Here is a 19,150-nt window from a genome sequence, read left to right on the forward strand (position 1 = left end):
GGGGCTGGTTGGGGGGGCTCCAGTCCGGCCTTCCGAAGCCGTGAATTTGTCCCTCTCGCTGATACGCCTGAGGCGCCCCTGGTTGCCTCGCCGGCTGGTTCCTCCGCCACAGAGCGAAAGGCGCGCTTCCCTCGAGGAGAGCAGGGGGGATGCGGGTCCCGAGGCAGCCAAGTCCCCCCCAATGCTCGCGATCCCACCTGCGAGCCGGACGGTCGCCGCGGTCCCCTCTGGACTCTGCCGGCGCCTGCGCCCTCCAGAAGGCAGGAGGGTCACCCGGGCGGTTTTGTTTTTAGCAAACCTGAGAGGAGCACCAGGGTGGGGAAATGGGAACACTTGACTACGCAGGACGGGAGAGGCCTGCCGACCCCCCAGGAGCTGTTCTGGGATTCTTTCCCGCTTCTTGTGCAATCTCACGCCCCTCCCGAGAAGGGACACCCTGACCCCCATTTGGGACTTGCACCTGACAGGGGCCTGATGGAGCCCAAAGCTTTGGAAGTCATTCATTCTTCGGGGGAGGTGGGGGCAACCTGATGAGGTCTCTGCTCCATCTGACCCTGGAGTAGTGGGGTAGTTGTGATTGCGAAGCCAGGCAACAAATTACAACTCTGGTCTGGCGGGTTGATTCAGACCGCCCTGAAAGGAGGACAGAACCCACAAGAAGTTGTGAAAACACTCAGAGCCAAAAACAGCCCCCACCCCTCTTGGGAGAACCCAGCACTTTCCACCAGAGAGAGGGCGAGGGTGCGAAGGCTGGTCTGAACACAGCTCAGATCTGGCTTTTCAATCAGGGCCAGGGGAGCCCCCTGAAATGCAGGTCCCGGGCCGCATCCTGATACTTTCCTTGGTGCTCTGGGCAGAAGTAACTGGCTTGCTTCAGTCACAGTTCAGCAGAGCACCCCACTAAGTACCCCAAGGCTTAGTGAACCAATAAACCACTGTTGGCTGCCACGGCCCAACAAGGGGACAGGCCAGGAAGAAGTAACTGGGGTTTAGTAAATCTAGAATCACTTTAATCCCAATCCAGATCGAATCCATACAGTCCATACAGTCTTAACTCTCGTTCATCCTTTTGATGAATGTTTTGTTTAGGTTGCCCCGGCTCTTCCGGGTCTCGGTTTGGCCAGCGTTTCTGCTCAGGGGTCCAGTAAGGTTGGGCGGGGGAGGCAAAGGCTGCCCCTTCCGCCTCTACAGATAAAAGCGTCTGCCCAAGACTCCTGCTGTGTTCTGCCAAGGGCCACCGCCCCCTGCTGGTCACCACTGGCAGCTCCCCAGGCCCTATCAAGGTTGGGTATCCACAAGAGAAAGAGTCCAACTGTTGGCAGCAGGGGTGGCGGGTGCCCGCAGTTCCAGGCCACTTGCTTTATCAGGGCAATGCGGCGACTGAAGGATACCCAAAGCAGCACCGATCCAGATGCCAGACTGTTGCCAAGGACTTTTCTGAGCGAAAGAGAAAGGAAGGACTCCGTGGACATCAGGCCACTCCAGGCAGGCTCCGGGTTCAGCGTCTTCAGTGGCGAGGGACGCCTCGTAAAGGACTGAAGGTTAGGGGCCCGCTCCCTCCTATGACACGGCAGGATTGGCCGCCTCCACACAGGACCCCTGGAAGCTTTGCTCGCCCCCACCTGGGCTCCTGGGGCCAGCCCAGAGGCAGGGCACATCTGCTCCCCTGGCTGTGCCCCTCTGGAGGGCGGGGGGGTCACGGCTCCAGGCTGCCACCGCTCCCTCCCGCCTCCACCTGCTCATCAGGAGCCAGCAGGCCTTGAGCTTCCACCGTGCTGGGGTCCTTCTCTGGGGCCAGCTTCCTTGAGGTGCCCTTTGCAGCATCCAGTGCCTTCCGAGGCAACTTCTGCAGGCTTCTTGGCTGGGCAGCCGCCTCCTGCCCACTCCCCTGATGCTGTTGGGCAGCCGGAGGGGGTTCTTCGCCGCCCCTTCCGGCTTGGCCCACGGTCACATAAATGGTGGTGATGCCGGGCTCATGGACGCAAGCTTCCACAGTGGCTGCATCCGGGGCCCCCGCTCTCTGTGCCAGGTGCTGGGAGCTGCCAGGATGGTGGCCTGCAGGGGCCCAGCCACTGTCCTCCCAGGGAGTTGGTGCCACGTTCTCGTAGCAGCTCCTGCCCGGGGAGTGGCATGAGGCCCCCGTGGGGCGGTTGACCTGCAGAGGAAGAGCTCCTTGGACTGAGCTCTCGGAGGCCGGGCGGGGCTTCCGGGTGGGGTTGAGGGCCTCTGGGGGGCCCCTGGGGGTTTGAGGGCCAAAGTGGGTCCCTTCTGCAAAGGAGACGGAGGGCCGCTTGCCCTTGGCGAGGCTGGAGGTGCGAGGGATGGCGAAGGGCGAGGGGTGCAACGCTGCCGCCCCGGGGAGAAGGCTGCCCTCTGGCAAGGCTGAAAGAGCAGAGAAGAAGAAAGGCTGCACTGGGCTTATCCGGCCAGGGCAGTCTCTCTGCACCCCAACCAGGTGTGGTGGGGCAAGGGGTACAGCTGAGCAGTCCCCCTGCTCAGGGGCCTCATCCCACCGCACTTGGCGGTCATGGCACACCTGCAGCTGAGCCTCACCTGCACATCAGGCCACAAGCATCTCCTCCCCTCCAGGGCTGAGCCAAGGCAGCAGGGCCACAGCCTCCCCACATCCCCGCCACCCCTGCCCCGGGGAGGAGGAAGCGGAGGCTCCACCTGTTCTCCAAAGTGCCAGTAGGCAGGACAAGGAGCAACGGATGGAAAATAATAAAACAGAGATCCGACCTAGAAATCAGGAGGAATTTCCTGTCGGTTACAACAATCAGTCAGTGGAGCCGCTTCCCTCCGACACTGGAGGCTTTGGGTAGGAGACGGGACAGCCACTTGTACGAAATAGTGCAGGGGGCTAGACTAGAAGACCTTCAAGGTCCCTTCCTGTTATTCTGTCTGCATTCTCCCTTCCTCCCAAAGGGTCAGACGTGAAATCAGGGCGGGGCCCTCGGGGATTGCCAAAACTGGCTTTGGGGCCGGAGGGTCCTTCTCCCCGGTTTGGCACTACGACCCTTTGCCAGGCGGTGACAAGAAGATAGATTTAGGCTTACTAGGGAGGGGACCCTGCCTCTCCCCCGCCCATACACTCCTACCTTCCCTGGGAGGGGGAGCAGACTGCGGCCCTTCTTGGCGGCCCCCCATTTCCTCGTTGGCTCCCTCGGAGGAGGAGCCGAAGGAGCTGTCCCAGGGCCAGGCAGTGGATGTTGGTTCGATGAAACTGGGGTTGAAGGGGACCTCCGGGTCTCGGTGGGCGACTGGGGGAGGGAGGAGAAGCGTCAGAGCACGGCTATCGGGCCCAGCCCTTCCCGCCCCAGGCACTGCCCCCCAACCCCCCTGAGCTCCTGGGACAGCAGGCAAGCGGAGGGAGGGGGCCCAGGCAGGCAGGCCCCTTGGTGCTGGCGCTCCTTGGGGATAGATCCCCACCTGTCACCCGTGGAAGCTTCGAGCCGCCTTGTGAGAAGCAGGGCCAGCTGGAAGGGAGGCTGGGCAGCCCGGCCATCAGGCGGTGCTTCACTGGAGGGAAGAGATCTTGCTCGGCCCCCCTCGGTGCCCTAGGAAAGAGAGGGGCCCCGTTTTCCCTGCCCAGGCCTCCTCTGGCCGGGCAGGGGCTCATTTCACTGGAGTCACAGGGTGGCTTGAGGCAGGAGGTGTAAATGGAGCTTCTCAGCCCCCTCCCAAGGTTGGACTAGACCGAACCGTCTTCCCCACGGACCCCGGGTTGTTCTGCTCAAGCCTATCTGGGATGCGACTCCACCCAGTCCCAGGAAGGACAACCCCCCCATACACCCCCTTGCGGTGGACCCAGCCAAAGAGGGTCCATTCGGGCTCTTCTGGCTGTGGGTGTGTGTGGGGGGGCTCTCACCTGACCACAGAGGCCGCCCCACGGCAGCGCTGGCAGCAGCAGAGGAGGCCCAGCAGGAGCAGGAGCAGGAGCGGCCCCAGGATGCCTGCAAGGAGGAGCCCCCGCCCTTGGGCTTCTGGGAGAGGAAGAAGAAGTCAGAGCCGTGAGGAAGCCCCCTCCCCAAGGGGCACCTTCTAGATAGGCCTCAGGCTCACCCCGGGGGCAGGCTCCGGAGACGGGCTGGCAGGCTCCCCCTGCACAGGGACAGGCCGCAGAACAGTTGGGGCCGTGGGAGGCTTCCGGGCAGGTCTGGTTGCAGCTGCAAAGGAGGCAGGCAGAGAGAAAATGGGGCGCACGGCTGGTGGGGGGGGAGTGCAGGACATCCCTGCAGCCACAACCCCCCACCCCCACCCCTCGTTACCTGGTGCCCCAGTAGCCAGGCTGGCAGAGGCAGGTCCCAGAGCCAGGATCACAGCTCCCATGGAAGCAGTCGGGGCAAGGGGACCGGCAGCCCTCCCCAAAGAAGCCGGGGGGACAAGGGGCCTCACACCTGCAGCAAAGCCATGGAGGGCTTGAGGGGCGGAAGCGAGGAGAGCACAGGCCTGCTCTGGGGCAGGAGCAGGCCCCCCACTGGCCCCTTCCCTCCCACGGCCCTGCAAGGCTTCTCCTTGCTTGCTTTTCTCCCTGTTTCCGGCAGCCAGAAAGACCCCGACGGCGGCGGCAGCTGCTGCTGCTGGTGCAAAGGGCTGAGGCTCACAGCCCCACCTGGTCCCCATGAATCCTGCCTCGCAGTTCCAGCATCGTCCCGTCTGCGGTTGGCAAGCCTCTCCTTGGAGACAGTGGCGGGGGCACGGCTGGCTGCAGTTCTCCCCGTACAGCCCCGGAGGGCATGGCTGCCTGCAGTGGGTCCCGTTCCAGCCAGGGTCGCAGGCCAGGCAGGCCCCCTGCGTGGGGGAACAGGGCTCTCGGTTTCTGCAGTGGCCACAGCTGCAGGAGAGAAAGGGTGCAGGTGGCAAGTGGGCACCCTGTCAGCCCAGTGCTCGGCTTCTCTGCTCTTCCCCTGGCCTCTCTGGGTGGGCAAAGGGCACCCCGGTCTCCCCCAAGGCTCCTCACCTCTGGGCACACTGGAGTCCATAGGTCCCCTCAGGGCAGGCCTCTGTGCAGCTGAGGCCCCTGTAGCCAGCATCACAGGTACAGCGTCCATCCTGAGGGGCGCACAGGCCGTGCACACACTGGCAGAGGTGCTGGCAGGCTGCCCCCCACCACCCCGCCGTGCACTCGCACCGCCCGGACTCCTGGGCGCAAGGCGATCCATTGCAGCTGCAGAGAGAGGCGCACCGCCTGCCCCACCAGCCCCGATGGCAGAGGCAGCGTCCGGTGGCTGGGTCACAGCGGGAGCCCAAGCGATTGCACTGGCACTGCCTCCGACAATCAGGGGCCCACCAGCCTGGATCACACCGGCAGGTGCCTGTGACAGGGTGGCAGTGGCCTCGCTCCCCACACAGGCAGGCCGACTGGCAGAGTGGCCCCCACCAACCCAGGTGGCAGCTGCACTCTCCGCTGGCTGGGTGGCACCTGCCTTGGGGGTGGCAGCGGCAGCTCTGCTTGCAGTCTGGGCCCCAGAACTGCTCCGGGCAGCCTGAAAGAGAAGCCCAGGTCTACTCAAACCCTGGACCGGGCCCTCCCCCCGCTATGGGGGGCGGGGGGGGCGGAAGCCCGGTCTGTCTGAGGAGCCCAAGGGTCAGGGGCCCTGGTGCCCTGCGCTTTCCTGCCCAGCCAGGCCAAGGGGGTCAGGAGGGAAGTCAGCCCACAGCCAGGGCAGGAAGGTGCAGGGGTCGCCCTCGGCTGATGGTCCCAGCACAGAGTTGGGGGGAGGGGTTCTCCAACAGGCAAGGAAAGCCAGAGTCAAAGGGAGGAATCCGGAGTTGCCTACCGACCCCCTCGGAATTGCGGGAGCGGGTTCTTGGCTCGCCCCCACTGGGCGGTACTCACGGGCGTTGCAGTTGGCCCCGAAGAAGCCCGGCCGGCAGCGGCAGACTGCCGGGCGAACGCAGATCTCCCGCTCCTGGCAGGCGTCGGCGCCCAAGCAGAGGGCTGCGGGGAAAGCGGGGAGGGGGGCGAGGCGAGGGCACCGTCTCCCCCCCCCCCCAAAGCATCAGCGCAGCCGCCGCCGTTGTCAGTCGGGAGGGGGACACCCTGCAGCTCTGCCCCGCCCTTCGGCCTTCCCCGGGGCAGAAGGAACCGCGTCGGGCCTGGGTCCCTGCCTGGCCTTTGCCCCTCCGCCTTCCCGAACCCGGTGGGTGTGCAAGCAGGAAGCCTCTCGCGCGGAGAGCAACTACCGAGGGGGCACTCGGGCCCCACTTGCTTCCATCCCGGGCAGCAGACGAGGGCGGGCGGCAGACTGGCGGGAGAGAGACCGCCCTGAGCCAGAGAGCGCGGGGCCCCACCTTGGCCATAGCTGCTCGGCCCCCCTCGGCTGAGCCACCCGCCCCCTCCCTTCAGAGGCCGAGGAACCGGGAGCCTTAAGCGCTGCCGGGCCCGCCGGGCGAGCAAGAAGCGGCGCTGCTCCAGGATTCTTGGCGAGGCTCCCACAGCCCCAACAAGCACCGGGCGCCTCCGCCGGGCTGCCCCCACGGCTCCCGGCTTTCCCGCCCGGTCCGAGCACGGGAAGTCCGCTGGGCCTCGGGCGGACCTTAGCGGAGACCGGGCGGAAAGGGAAGGCGCCGGCGAGGGCCGGGGAGAGCCGCAGACGGCAGGCGAAGCCCCGCCGGCGCCCTTCGGCCCCGGGAGCGGAATCGCCCCGCCCCCGTCGGGGTTGCCCTGCCCGGCAGAGCGGAGCGCCCCGAAGGCCGTCGGCGAAAAGCGGGACCGCCGGCTCCCCCCCCCGTTCCCTACCTATCTTCCGCCGCGCACACGTGCCTTCCCCCGAGCTCCAGCTTCGGGGAGCCGCGCCCGGGGTCCGGCAGGCCGAGCGGCAGCAGCAGCAGCAGCAGCGGCAGAACCCAGCGGCGCTCCATCGTCCCGGAGGCCCCGCTGGGAGAACTCGGGCGGCCGCGACCCTCCGCGCAGAAGCGCCTCCCGCTCGTTTCCTGCGGGTCTTCCTGAGGAAGCCGGCCGGGCAGCAGAGGAAAGGGGCCCGGGAGCATCGTCGCCCGAGAGGCTTGGCAGGGTGGTCTCTGGCCGGGCCCCTCCCGGATTCTGCAGGAGGCCTCTGGGAGGCCCCGCACAAGGCAGCCGCCCGCCCGCCCAGCGGAGCCCACGAGGGTGGGGTGGGGCCGGGACAGACGGACGGACGTTTTGTCTCATGGATTCTGGCAGAACTCCAGGCTGGGACCCGCCCGCCGTATCCACGGGCCCCAAAGGCTTTCAGGCGGAGGGTCAACGAAGGGGCCCCACGGAACCCGGATTGGTCAGACCGCCTGAAGTCCGCGCAGGAGCAGCAGCAGCAGCGGTCAGAACCCCAAGCAGGACTTTGTTTTGTTCCAAGCTAGAGGAGCTAAACGAAAGAAACGAGAGCCTTGTGCGCCTGTTCTTGTCTGGGACCAGATCAGCTGCCCCTTCCACAGTGAGGCCGAGCAGGAGCCTCCCCCGCCCCACGACTGACTTTCACTTCCCCTGCCAGCTCCCCCCCGCCCCCCCCAGTCTCTGTCTAAGCATCAGTTTCCTCCTGAGACCTTCCTGGAGGGGGGGGAGCATTCTTGTCTCCCCCTTTCCTGGAGCAGATGTGAGGCTTGTTTTGAGTGCCCTGGGGAGACTGGTGGGAGGGGGGCATCTTGGCGGGGTAGGGCATCCTCCTACCTGGCCCTGCCTCCTCCCTCCACTTCAGTAACAGGTGGGGGCGGAGGGTGATTTCCACTTCCGCCCAAGGAGGCTTTTCATTCCCACTTGCACATTTTCCTTTTATTGTCCTTGTGGTTTTGGTATTAAGGCTGCACACTAGCTGGCTATCCGGGAAGACTGCAGGTGCAGGACAATGGACAACTCTTGTTCCAAGCGGTTCCCAGAAGGCGCAACTTTGTGTGGAGGGAGGGTCAGGTCAGAGGTGGGATTCAAATGTTTTAACAACCGGTTCTGTGGGAGTGGCTTAGTTGGTGGTCGTGGCTTGGTGGACATGTGACTGGGTGGACATGGCTTGGTGGTCGTGTTATTGGCTGGGCGTGGCCAACTCAATATCACTCACATCGAGGCACGCATCTCCTTGCCTGGCCTCTGCTGACTGTGGGGATGCTGCAACAGTCGTAAGTGTGAAAAATAGTCATAAGTCACTTTTTTCAGAGCCATTGTAACTTTGAATGGTCACTCCACACAAGTAAAGTACCAGCAAAGGAGGGGAAAAAAACTCCAGAGAAGTTTCTGAGACAGGAAGTCTAGTCCTGCCAAGAATGTAATAAGGGTTAACAGAGAGGCAGTTTCTGTAAGCAACCCCAGAATGTTTCCTTCCTGCCTTCCTTACAGGATTAGCCCAGGAACTTCTTCTAACAACTGATTCTCCAAACTGCTTAGAAGGTTAACAACCAGTTCTAGCGAATAGGTGTGAACTGGTAGAATCCCACCCCTGGGTCAGGCGCAGGGTGCCCAGGATGGAAACCAGGCAGCCGGTTCTGGGCACAGCCCCCGCTGGGCAGGTCCTGACTGCCTTCTGGAGAGGTGAGGGGTCTGGGGGGGCAACCCCCACTGGGCTGCTCTCTGTGCTTCCCAAAGTGTCAGCAATGAGTGTCCCGACTCAAGGAAGTGGGGAAGAGGAGCCACCGGGGGGCATTTCTTCCTTCTCCGCTCCTCCTGGACCCACATCTTCTGCGTTGATGATCTCCCAGGTTCCTGGCCTGCTTTCCGTGGGGCTGGGCTGGGAGGTTCTGCGATACCACTGGTTGAAACTGGGAGGGGGAGACACAGAAGAGACCCCTGAGAACCGAGAGCAAGGAAATGCCTTTGTCCCTGGGCCCCCCGGGGTTCTCGGCAGGGACTGGCCTTGCCATGGGGAGAGCTGCACGTGAATAGGGATACGGTCAGCGCCACCCCAGGCCCCTCGGCGTCCCAAGCCAACCTAGGGTGCTTGGCCCAGTGGGGAGGTTGCTGTCAGGAGATGGGCCGTTCTAGTCCCGCCTTGGGCGTGAAAGGCAGCTGGGGGACTTTGGGCCAATCTCTGTCTCTCAGCCCAACCCGCCTCACAGGGTGGTTGGGAATAAGAGGAGGGAGGAGTACAGTAGTCACCACTTTGAGTTACTTATAGGAACAATAAAGACGGGAGATAAGAAACAAACAAACATAAATGCAAGAGTGATTCTCTCCCTCGTGGAACTTGGAGCTCCTTTGCTCTCCATCCGGAGTTCCTGAGGCTATGAGGGCAGAGGAGGTGCCTGGCATTTCTGGGGTGCCGTGAGGAATTTAGGAGTCCCAAATGCCCCCCTCCCCCTGGAGTCTGGCTGATGAGAGGAGGTGGGCCTCGAACTCCACCAGGCGTTTGAGGCTTTGTGGCTGGACTGGGAAAGAAACGCCGCCTGACTTCCCTGCTCCGGCCAGGAGACCAGAGGCTGCTTCCTCTATTAAGGCAAAAGCTACACCTTCCCAGGAGGGGTTCCCAGAACAACCCCCGCCCCCCCCCCCGCCCCGCCCTGGTGGTCTGCCTCCTTCCCTTTGTCCCCAGAGAGACACTCTGGACCCTGGTAAGATTCCCTCCCAGCCCAGCAACAGCCCCCTTCTGTCCACCCGAGACTCACAAGCTCTTGATCCTGGACTCGGGCAGGTGGCCATCGGTGCAGTCGGAGCCAGGGAAGCCTATCGGCCACCCCTCGCCTTCCTCTTCCTCTTCCTCTTCCTCCCTGAAATAGAGCAGGCATTGCAGACACCTCAGTGAGCTGTGGGACTGCATGCATGTGCTGGAATTGCGGGGGCATTTCCCTGGAGTGCTGCCACCGCTGGAGCCTCTGGACCATCCGATTAGATGAACGGCTGCACTTCGTGTATCTTTCTCCCTTTTTAATGTTGCACCCTCCTGAATGAACCTCTTCCTAAACCAGGCCGGTTTTCTTCGAGTTCACTCCTTCCCGAACCGCAGGAGATGAAACGATGGCACTTACAAACTATTGAAGGATTCACACGTCTGACCAAACAGCCACTTTCCCTGAAAGTATATTACCACGCCAAGGTGGTATTTCTGAGACAGAACCAACTTGGAGAAACTATCTGAGGATACACACTTCAGCTTAGTTTCATCCTTCCTCTTTGGGAGAACCGGCCTTGGGGGGCTCCACCTTCCAGTCAATGCAGGGAGCTACAGAGCACCAGCCTCACCTCCGTACCTGCCCAGAGTCTGGAGTTGATCACAAAGAGATGGATTTATACAGGTGAGTCAGCACCGTCTAGTCTGGCAAAATGTCAGGGGCAGCCATTGTTCGTTCTTTCTCAGGCCAAATGCCCCCTCCTCACCCCGAGTGGGCCAAATTAAGAAAATCCCCTTTCTTCTCCCCAACTCCAGGTGTGCAAGAGGCCAGGTCCTATTTGCTTCTGATCTGGCTGGGCCAAGGGGAGCGGGACTGCCAGATTCTTTGTAGCTAGTGAGTTTGCTGGAGACCACACATTTGCCAGAGAGGGAGGGAGGGAGGGAAAGAGAGGGAGGGAGAGAGGGAGAGAAAGAGCGGGAGAGAGGAGGGGAGGGGGAGAAAGAGGGAGGAGGGAGAGAGGGAGGGAGAGGAAAGAGGAAGAGAGATAGGAGGGGAGGGAGAGGGGAGGGAGGGGTAGAAGGGAGAGGAAGCAAGAAGAAAGAGGGAGGGGGAGGAGGGAGAGAGGGAGAGGAAAGAGTGGGAGAGAGATAGGAGGGGAGGGAGGGGTAGAAGAGAGAGGGAGGGAGGATTGTGGGAGAGGGAGTGAGAGGAAAGAGAGAGGGAGGAGAGGGAGAGGGGAGGGGGAGGAGGGGAGAGAGGGAGGAGAGGCAGGGAAAGAGAGGGAGAGAGATAGGAGGGGAGGGAGAGAAGGGGGTAGAAAGGAGAGAGGGAGGGGAGAGAGAGGAAGGGAAAGAGGGAGAGAGGAAAGGAAGGGAGGCGGGAGAGGGAGGGAGAGGAAAGAGAGGGAGAAAGATAGGAGGGGAGGGAGAGGAGGGGAGGGTAGAAAGGAGAGGGAGGGAGGAGGGGGAGAGTGGGAGGGAGAGATAGGGGAAGGGAGGGAGGAGGGGGAGGGAGAGGAAAGAGGGAGGGAGAGGGAGGGAAAGAGGGAGAAAGGGAGGGAGAGGAAAGAGATAGGAGGGGAGGGAGAGGAGAGGGAGGGAGAGGAAAGAGAGAGAGGGGGAGGGAGAGGAAAGAGAGGGAGAAAGATAGGGGAGGGAGGGGAGGGAGAGATAGGAGGGGAGGGGGAGGAGGGGGAGGGAGAGGAAAGAGAGGGAGAGAAAGGGAGGGAAAGAGGGAGAGAGGAAAGGGAGGGGGAGAGGGAGGGAGAGGAAAGAGAGGAGATAGGAGGGAGAGGGGGAGAGGGAGGGAGAGGAAAGAGAGGGAGAGAGTGGGAGGGAAAGAGGGAGAGAGGAAAGGAAGGGAGGGAGGGAGGGAGGGGGATACCTGGGGAGACCCACCTGCCCGCCGTCTCCTCTTCTGTGCCCAGCATCTTGGCCCAGATTTTCTTGCGCTGCTTCCTGATGGCAGATTTCACCGCATGTAGCAGGAGGGCAGGGACTCGCTCCCCATTAAGCAGCTCCCTGGAGGCAGAAGCAGCTCAGTCTCAGTCTCAGGACCGGTACGGGGGGTGGGGGTGGGGCATGTGGCGGTGGGGGGAGGAGGCAATCTACCTCTCCTGTAATAGCTGCGAGAGGATCCAGGGGTCCCGGTGGGCAGCCCTTTAAATAGGAGCCAGCCGTGCGTGGCAGCTGCCCCCAAAGCCAGCGCAGTCCTAGGCTGCCTCCACAGGGGGATCAGCTCAAGGTCAAGTCCTGCCTTATCAGGCCTCGGCAGGAGCTACGCCTGGAACCTCGCATTCCGCTGGGGTCCCAGGCTAAAGATGAGCCCCGAGTGGGAGGCCGCTGCGAAAGAAGCCCCTGCTGTCCCCTCCGTTCTGGCCCGGTCAGCTTGGGCACCACATTTTAGGAAGGTGGGAGGAAAAAGACAGCAAACAGTAGCAGAGTGACAGATCCCGTGACGGGACCTTGGAGATCTTCTAGTCCAACCGCCTTCAAGCAGGAGAGACCATGTCAGTCTCTTTCTTAAAGCCTCCAGCAAACGGGATGGACTTGACTAGAGAGGCCATTGGGGACCACTGGGAGGTCCGAAGGGCTGAGGACAGATTGACTGGCATTTATCTATTTATTTTGGCCCTGCCCAACTCCACGGTCACCTGGACTGACTCACTATATAAAAAACAAAATACAAATGCAGTAAGATAAATACAAAGACAATAAAGGGAAATGACAGAATGGCCACCGGAATGTCTGCACCGCGTGTCAGATCCTAGGGTGGTCGCTAAGAGTCAACGCCAGGGAATCGGTCGGATGAACTGAACGGCTGGGTGGGGGGACGTTCGGCTGGACGTTCCAGGAACATCCCTGGGTGGGAAACAGGCGTTTTGCCATTGCAGGGGGCGGTTCCGATGGGTGGCAGAGCCTCTGCGGTGCCTTGGAGATGATTGCGGATAGATGCTGGTTTACTGCACTTTGGACAATGTTAGGCGGGTATTTTTTATACTATCTTTATATTATACAATGGTAGATTTAGTGTGGATTTAGTTTTTTATATTTTAATTACTGTGAGCTTCTCAAAGTCATATATTTTATTTTTACATTTATTTATTAAATTTATCCCCCCCCCCCCCATCTCACCAGTAAGGCGACTGGGTGACTATTTCAGTTGGATGGCTACATAAACTTAACAGTTTAAGTATATAAGAAAGCAGGCAAGAAAAGAGGGCTGAAATATTCCTTAACTCCTGGAAAGCAAGATCGTATTCAAAGCAACCCAGGCAAACTTCTGTCTGAGACATAAGAAGGAGCAGCGATTAAGCTGCCTAATGACTCTCTTACTATGGTCTTCTCTCTCTGAAGTAGGGTTCCCAGTCTTCCCGGGAAGTTTGTTTCTTAAGCTGGCTCACCCCAAAGGTCTTGGCCCAACCTCCCTCCGTCCCTCACAAGCCTCTGGCTCTACCAACACCCTGGTCCTGCCTCTGGATCTGGTGCAGCTTCTTGGTTCACTTCTCATGCCGTTAATAGGCAGCGACAGACAGCAAATGCCGCCTTGGCAAAGAAACTGAAGAAACAGTGGATGACCTGGTTAGCTGCCGCAAGAAGATCAAACAGACTGCAAGCAACAGCACGACAAAGTAGCAACACTGGGCATGGGAAGAACTGCAAGAAATATCACTTGCCTGCAAGCAAGAACTGGTGGAACCATAAAATAGAGAAAGTCACAGAAAATGAAGAAACCAACTTGCTCTGGGATTTTAGAATTCAAACAGACAGGCGCCTGCCCCTCCAGAGACTCCAGAGTTAACACTCCAGAGTTAACAATTGTCGGTAAGAAAAGCAAAAAAGTTTGTTCAGTGGACATTGCAGTACCTGGAGACAGCAGAAGAGAAGAGGAAGAACTGGAGAAGATACAAAACACAAAGCCCGGCAGATAGGAGGAAAACAACTGGGGCAAAAGAAAGCAAAGGTGGCACCAATCGGCATAGGTGCTTTGGGTGCAATCCCAGAACGTCTGGACCATCACCTGATCAGCATCGGTCAATTGCAAAAGGCAGCTTTCCTGGGAACAGCGCATACCTTTAAGACCATCAAACAACCCCACCTGCCCATCCCAGGTCTTGGGGAAGGACCAGACAGGTGGATAAAAAGGTCAGACGCAGCGGCTGACGGTGCGACCAACAATAACTTATATACAGCAACCTCGTGACTAGAGAGGATCAAACCCTGCAATTAGCGGTTTCTGCTGTTCTGCAAATTCCTTGGGAGACAGACAAATCTCACCATCAATAAATAAAATCAAACGTTATTTTATAAAAGAGAAAGCGCAGTAACTCTTTTTATATTAAAATGTAAACATTCCCAGTGGGGATTAGGATAACCCGATCATGATAAAATGATGTTTCTGTATGAGATTAAAAAAAATCCAATGATCCAATTAGTGAGCTCAGCAACGAAACTGCTTGTAAATTATATTTCAGCTCAAAAGAAGTTAATGAAAAGTAGTTTTCTGGGAATACAAAAAGTTTGGAATTAAAAAAAGTTGATTACACAGAATTTTCTACCTGTAGAGACATACAAGACTTAACATACGCCAGTGTTCAAAATTCAAATGCAGTTTTCTGGCTAAACATTTTAACCCCATTTTTAAAGATAATCAGATTCCTAAAGGAAATGTCACTTGCTTGTTTCCTGAACTTTTTAAAAGCTTCTTATACTAAAGGCTCAGGAGAACTAAGTTAATTCTCTCCTTTTTCCCAGCCCAGGGACCCAGCTTCTTTCACTGTTTCCTCTAGCTTAAAACAAACGTGGTTTTGGGGACCATCTTAAACCAGGGTGACAGGACAGCAGTCTTCCAATGTCAAAGGGGCTGCCCAAAGGAGCGCGGGGGGCTTCAACCTCTTCTCCAAAGCCCTGCAGGCAGGACGAGAAGCACCGGAGGGAAACTAATCAAGGAGAGAAGCAACCTAGGAGGAATTTCCTAACGCATGAGGACAATTAACTAGCGGAAGGGTTTGCCCCCCCCCCCCCGGAAACTCTGGCGGCTCCAACCCTGGAGGCTTCTAAGAGGAGCCTGAAATGACCGAGGGCAGCAGGAGGTTGGACTGAAGGCATCCCAGGTGCCTCCCAACTCTGCCATTCCGGATCATTCTAGCTCCAGGTGGGCTGGCTCCCTGGGCAGGTGAGCAAGGCCAGGCCTCATGGGGAAGAGGAGGCAAAGGGGTCGGGGCTAGGACAGAGCTTGGCCAACTGGAGCTTCCTGGAGAAAAGAAAAGCGCAAGGAGATGTGGCAGCCATCTGTCCCAAAGGGCCACCAAGCGGATGACCAGGTGGGATTTTCCAAGCAGGTTCCAGAAGGCGAGAAACGAGGCATTTCAATTGGGAGTGTTTTGGTGGGAAGTGTTTCCGGACACGGAGCGCTCTAACTGGCTTGGGGGCTGGGGGCCTTGGGGGTAGGTGTTTTCGTGGAGGCTGGACAGGGGTCTCTTGGGGAGGGGCAGTGGAGGATTCCTGCCCTGGAGGGTCTCCGAGGGACCAGCCCCTTCCTTTGGGCGGGCTGGGGGCTCGGTCTTCTGAAGGAAGGCAAAAACCCCTCCTGCTTCTCAAATGGGCGAAAAGTAAGATTACAGCAGCACTGTAGGGTGAGGCTGAAAACGGGTACAGACTTTGTCTTAAGAAGAACTTATTATTCCTTCGCTTTTAATAGCCACCCAACCCAACAAGCCCCAGTCTTGATAGCCAAAAGCTTTCTGGCAGGGAAAGAAGCCAACTCTTGGCAGGAGGCACCGAAGAAGAGGGGTGGTCCCAGGGTTGGTAACACCCCGTATTTCAGCAGGGCTGAATCCCCCGCCCCCACCCCCCATAGAGGACCCTGCAGCAGCTACTGCCTGTCGTAAGACCAACTTGGGCCTCCCTGCCAGAATCAGTCCAGCTCTCCTGGAGCAGAGGCAGTTGTGGCGCTGCAATGGGTCCATCAGGAGAGCAGCTCTCCCTCCCCCCTCCTCAAAGTACCCGGGGAGACTGACTGACCGCTGGTAATAGGCCAACTCCTCCTCCACCAAGAAGAGGCTGGTCTTGAGCTCGTTGCGTTCTTGCAGGATCTGCTGCAGCTCTTCCTTCGAGAAGGTGCGCTGGTCAGGCGAGTGTTCTGGGGGGGCTGCAGCCCCACCCCCATCCCCTCCTCCTGCTCCTAAGGAAAGATGGGGATCGGATCGTGTTCATTGCCTTGCTCTGTGAGCCACCCGGGTCAGGCCGAAGCCGTGAATCAAATGGTTCGTAAAATGAAGCCGGTCAATGGGCACCTCCTTGTGGGCAACCCCTTCCGGCTGGAAAGTGCCCAGGCTGCACTCGGGGTTCCATTAGCCCCGTGCTCCTCAGTGGGACCCTCCCCCCCCAGCGCTCCCCCTCATCCCAAGACTCCTTGGAGCCCAACTGAGAAGGACAAAAGGTGCTGTGGGGAGGCACCGACTACGATTTACCTTGGAGAAGCCGTCCGGAAGCCCTCCTCAAGCGGGGCAGAAACTCAACAAGGCCAGGCAGGTGGGGAAGCCTTAGGAAAAGGCCCAGACTGGCCCTCCCCAACTCCCTGGGGTCTTCCTAGGGAGCTGGCTTCTGATCTGGTCTACCTCCTAAGGCTGGCAGTGCCCGCCGTAGTTGTCCACGGGGCTCTTGTTCAGGCAGACGGGGGAGGAGGAGGAGGGGCCTGGGAGGCCAGGGCCCCTCTAGGTTGCGCTGGCCGCGAGCCCCCTTTGCCCTCCCTCCAGGCGCCTGCTCTGCCCCTCTCACCGTGGGGGTGCCAGTCCTGGCAGGCTCTGCTGCTTCCCAGAGGGCCTCCGCCTCGCCCTTCCTCTCCAGGGCGCTCCTGAGCTGGGCCTGCACCACGGCCAGCTTCCGGCGCAGGTTCTCGTTCATGGTCATGAAGCGGTTGAGCTGCTCCTGCAGCTGTGGAGACAGAGCCACAACCACCCTCAGCAACTGGGGGAGCCCCCCAGCCCCCCCGGGCCCCGCGGCACTCACCGCCTCTGTGTCCCAGGCCTTGCGCTGGATCTCGTGGTCCTGAGCGCGGATCTTGTCCCGCTGGCGGTCCACCACCTCCTTCAGCTGCAGCATCAGCACCCGCTCTCGGGTGGCCAGGGCCGTCTGGGGAAGCACAGAGAGCGATGCTTTGGCTCAGCTTGGAGCGAAGGACCCTGGTGACACTGGCTCCTCTTGGCGGCACCCGAGGGCAGGAGAGGGAGCAGCAGAGGAGGGGCCAGCTCCCCTCCCCCACAGCTGCTCCTCAACCCGGCTGCAGCAGGCAGGACATCGGCTGCCCTGGCGGTCCCTCCTGCTCCTCTGGCCCAAGGGGGCTCTGGGGGATGATGCCAGGGACACCCCCCCCCTCTTCAGCCACTTTCCCAGTCAAGAGTTCAGGGGGGTCAAACTGGCGGCCCACTGGCCGGATGCGCCACGGGCAGACCACGCCCACCCCAGTTCTGTGAAGGGGGAAAACGTCATGCTACAGCCACATGACGCCGCGAATTTGACACCCATGCCCTACAGCATTCCTGGGGTGCGTTTATTTATTTGTTTATGTTTGCTTGTTTGTTCTTCAGACCCATAAGCTCCCAATGACGCTGCAAGGATCTCCTCTCTCCCCAAAGTTCTGTTAGTGGGAAACCACTGTTTGTTAAATAAACCCAATGTCAACTCATACAATATTTCTGTGGTCTTTTAGAGCTGCCCACAGAAAGGGAGGGGGAAGCAGCGGGCAGCTTGCAGTCCATAAATGGTTTCAAAGATAGTTTCTAGGCGACTGAAGCTTCTGCCATGCAAAATTCTATCGGAGGAGCCTGACGGAGGACTCTGGGCTCTGGGCGTGTCCCACTGGAGCATATGCATCACAATACGTGGTACGAGGGGGTGTGTGTGAAAACCAAGGACAAGGGTGACAGTGTAGGATGTGCCTCAGAGTCGGCTGCACCTGCAGCGCCAGCATGTTTACACCTGATAAATCTTCTTTAGTTTGAAAATCTGGCTAGAGGCTCATGATTTAAATGGGAGCCCTGACACCCAGCTGACCAGGTCTGCACGAATGGTAAACTCACAACCACATGACTTGCTAAACCCAAACCAAGCAAACCGCCTGACAGTCTCTGAGCGCCTTCAGCCCTGCAGCTGGCTGGGGCGAGTCCAACGCCCTCCCTGGGGAAGAGTCTGCTGCAGAGGCCCCTCTCTCCTCCCCGCCAGGGAGTGGCACCCTCTAAGGCAGCGCCAGTGGGTGTTGGGCACCCCACAAAGGCAATGCCCCCCTGGATGCTCGGATTTTATTTCTGGCTGAGCTGCAACTCCTGATGCACAACTGGAAATTTCTGGGGACGGGAGCCTCCCTCTCCTTCTTTCCAGTCCAGCTTGATTCCAGATTCCCTCCTGGCCCGTCCAGCCAAGAAGCCGGGAGCAGAACCGCATGTGGGAGGCCGGGAGGCTGCCGCTCTCCCCAGGCAGGACACACCTGGGCTAATGACTTAAGCAACCAGGCAAGATTTCCGGAACACCCCCCCCCTCCCCCTAAGCCTGTTGGGCCAATGCAGCTGCTCCCTCTGCGTCACAAGCCCACCCGAGGGGTGCAATCGCCCACTGCAGCCTCCCAAGCTAAGTGGGGGTCTGTGAAAGGATGCCCTCTGCACCCCACCACCCCCCACCCCCACCCTCTGGTCGGGGCACCCCTAGGGCGGCAGGAGGCAGCCTACACTTCACAGCATCAAAACCAGGAAGTCGGCCAAAGGGCTGCTGGATTCCCCCAGCTCAAAGTTCAAGCGAAGAGGACGCAGCAGGTGGATGCGGAGGGACTCTGGCAGAAGCGGCTCCCTCCTCCTCCTGCCCCCTCCTCCTCCTCCTCCGTGGCCCAAAGCAACGGCCGGGGCTTCGCCCTCGAGGAAAGTCCCTCTTGCCCGGCCCGGCCCGGCCTCACCTTCCTGGGCTTGGCCCCCGGCCAGGCGGCTCAAGGCTCGCTGCTGCTCCTCTTCCAGCTGGGCCAGCCGGCTCTGGAGGCGCCGCTCCCGCTCCCGGGCTTCGGCCAGCTGCTGCTCCGCCACCTGCCAGGGGAAGAAGCGCACCGGCCGCTTCGACCGCCGTCAAGCGCTCCGGCTCCCCTCGCCCGCCCCGATCTCCCGCCCTCCCGCCGCCCCAGCGGCCTCCGGAGGAGGAGGAGGAGGCGCTCCTGACCCGCGGCAGAGCCGGGCCGCCGGTGCCCAGCGCGGGGAAAGGCCGGGGAGCGCGCGGGCCTCCGCACCTGCCGCGAGCGCTGGACCGCGGCGGCGGCGCCGGGCGCTTCCCGTCCGACGGCGCGCCCGGCAGCCGCAGGTCGGCCGCCCCGCCGAGCCCGCCCGCCGCGCCGTCCGCGGCCAGCGTCTCCAGCAGCTCGAGGAGGCGCACCACCTGCGGGACCAGCCCGGCCAGGGCGGCCGCCCCGAAGCGATCCGAGAGCCGCTGCAGTTCCGAGCCCAGCGCGGCCGCCAGGCGGTAAACGTAGGCCGCCTCCATCCGGCCGATCACCGCGCTCCGGCCACGGCCAGGCGACGGCGGCGCTGCCCCAGCTCGGCCCAAGGGCGACTGACTGCGCTCGGGCGGGCGAAGAGGAGGCGCCGCCCCGCCTGCCCCGCCCCGCCGGG

At 60.6% G+C, this 19,150-nt stretch overlaps 2 protein-coding genes across 5 annotated transcripts; both read right to left on the reverse strand.

Moving 5' to 3' along the window:
- Positions 1 to 988: 988 nt before the first annotated feature.
- SCARF1 (scavenger receptor class F member 1) lies at positions 989 to 7,142 on the reverse strand. 4 transcript variants are annotated; one of them, XM_087923931.1, is made up of 11 exons: positions 6,743 to 7,142; positions 6,187 to 6,248; positions 5,840 to 5,941; positions 4,961 to 5,486; positions 4,613 to 4,834; positions 4,269 to 4,397; positions 4,063 to 4,166; positions 3,869 to 3,983; positions 3,430 to 3,557; positions 3,099 to 3,260; positions 989 to 2,382 (listed from the first exon to the last, which is right to left on the reverse strand). In XM_087923931.1, the coding sequence occupies exons 1-11, from the start codon at positions 6,991 to 6,993 to the stop codon at positions 1,697 to 1,699; spliced, it is 2,487 nt and encodes an 828-aa protein (XP_087780057.1). In that variant the 5' UTR covers positions 6,994 to 7,142; the 3' UTR covers positions 989 to 1,696. The 4 variants fall into 4 exon arrangements, with proteins under 4 accessions (XP_087780057.1, XP_087780051.1, XP_087780041.1 ...); XM_087923925.1 differs by having other exon boundaries at positions 3,430 to 3,519; positions 6,743 to 7,134; XM_087923940.1 differs by having other exon boundaries at positions 1,834 to 2,155; positions 6,743 to 7,134.
- Positions 7,143 to 7,732: 590 nt separating this feature from the next.
- On the reverse strand, positions 7,733 to 19,106 carry RILP (Rab interacting lysosomal protein). Its single transcript, XM_087923952.1, is given in 9 exon segments — positions 7,733 to 8,721; positions 9,565 to 9,666; positions 11,406 to 11,528; positions 15,531 to 15,690; positions 16,287 to 16,442; positions 16,518 to 16,640; positions 18,451 to 18,574; positions 18,772 to 18,798; positions 18,801 to 19,106. Coding segments are annotated over 9 exon segments (1,188 nt in total). The 5' UTR covers positions 19,023 to 19,106; the 3' UTR covers positions 7,733 to 8,570.
- Between the last annotated feature and the right edge of the window lie 44 nt (positions 19,107 to 19,150).

The sequence above is a fragment of the Pseudonaja textilis genome, chromosome 1, assembly GCF_049901715.1.
Source record: "Pseudonaja textilis isolate UNSWEBS1 chromosome 1, rPseTex1.2, whole genome shotgun sequence".
NCBI lineage: Eukaryota > Metazoa > Chordata > Lepidosauria > Squamata > Elapidae > Pseudonaja > Pseudonaja textilis.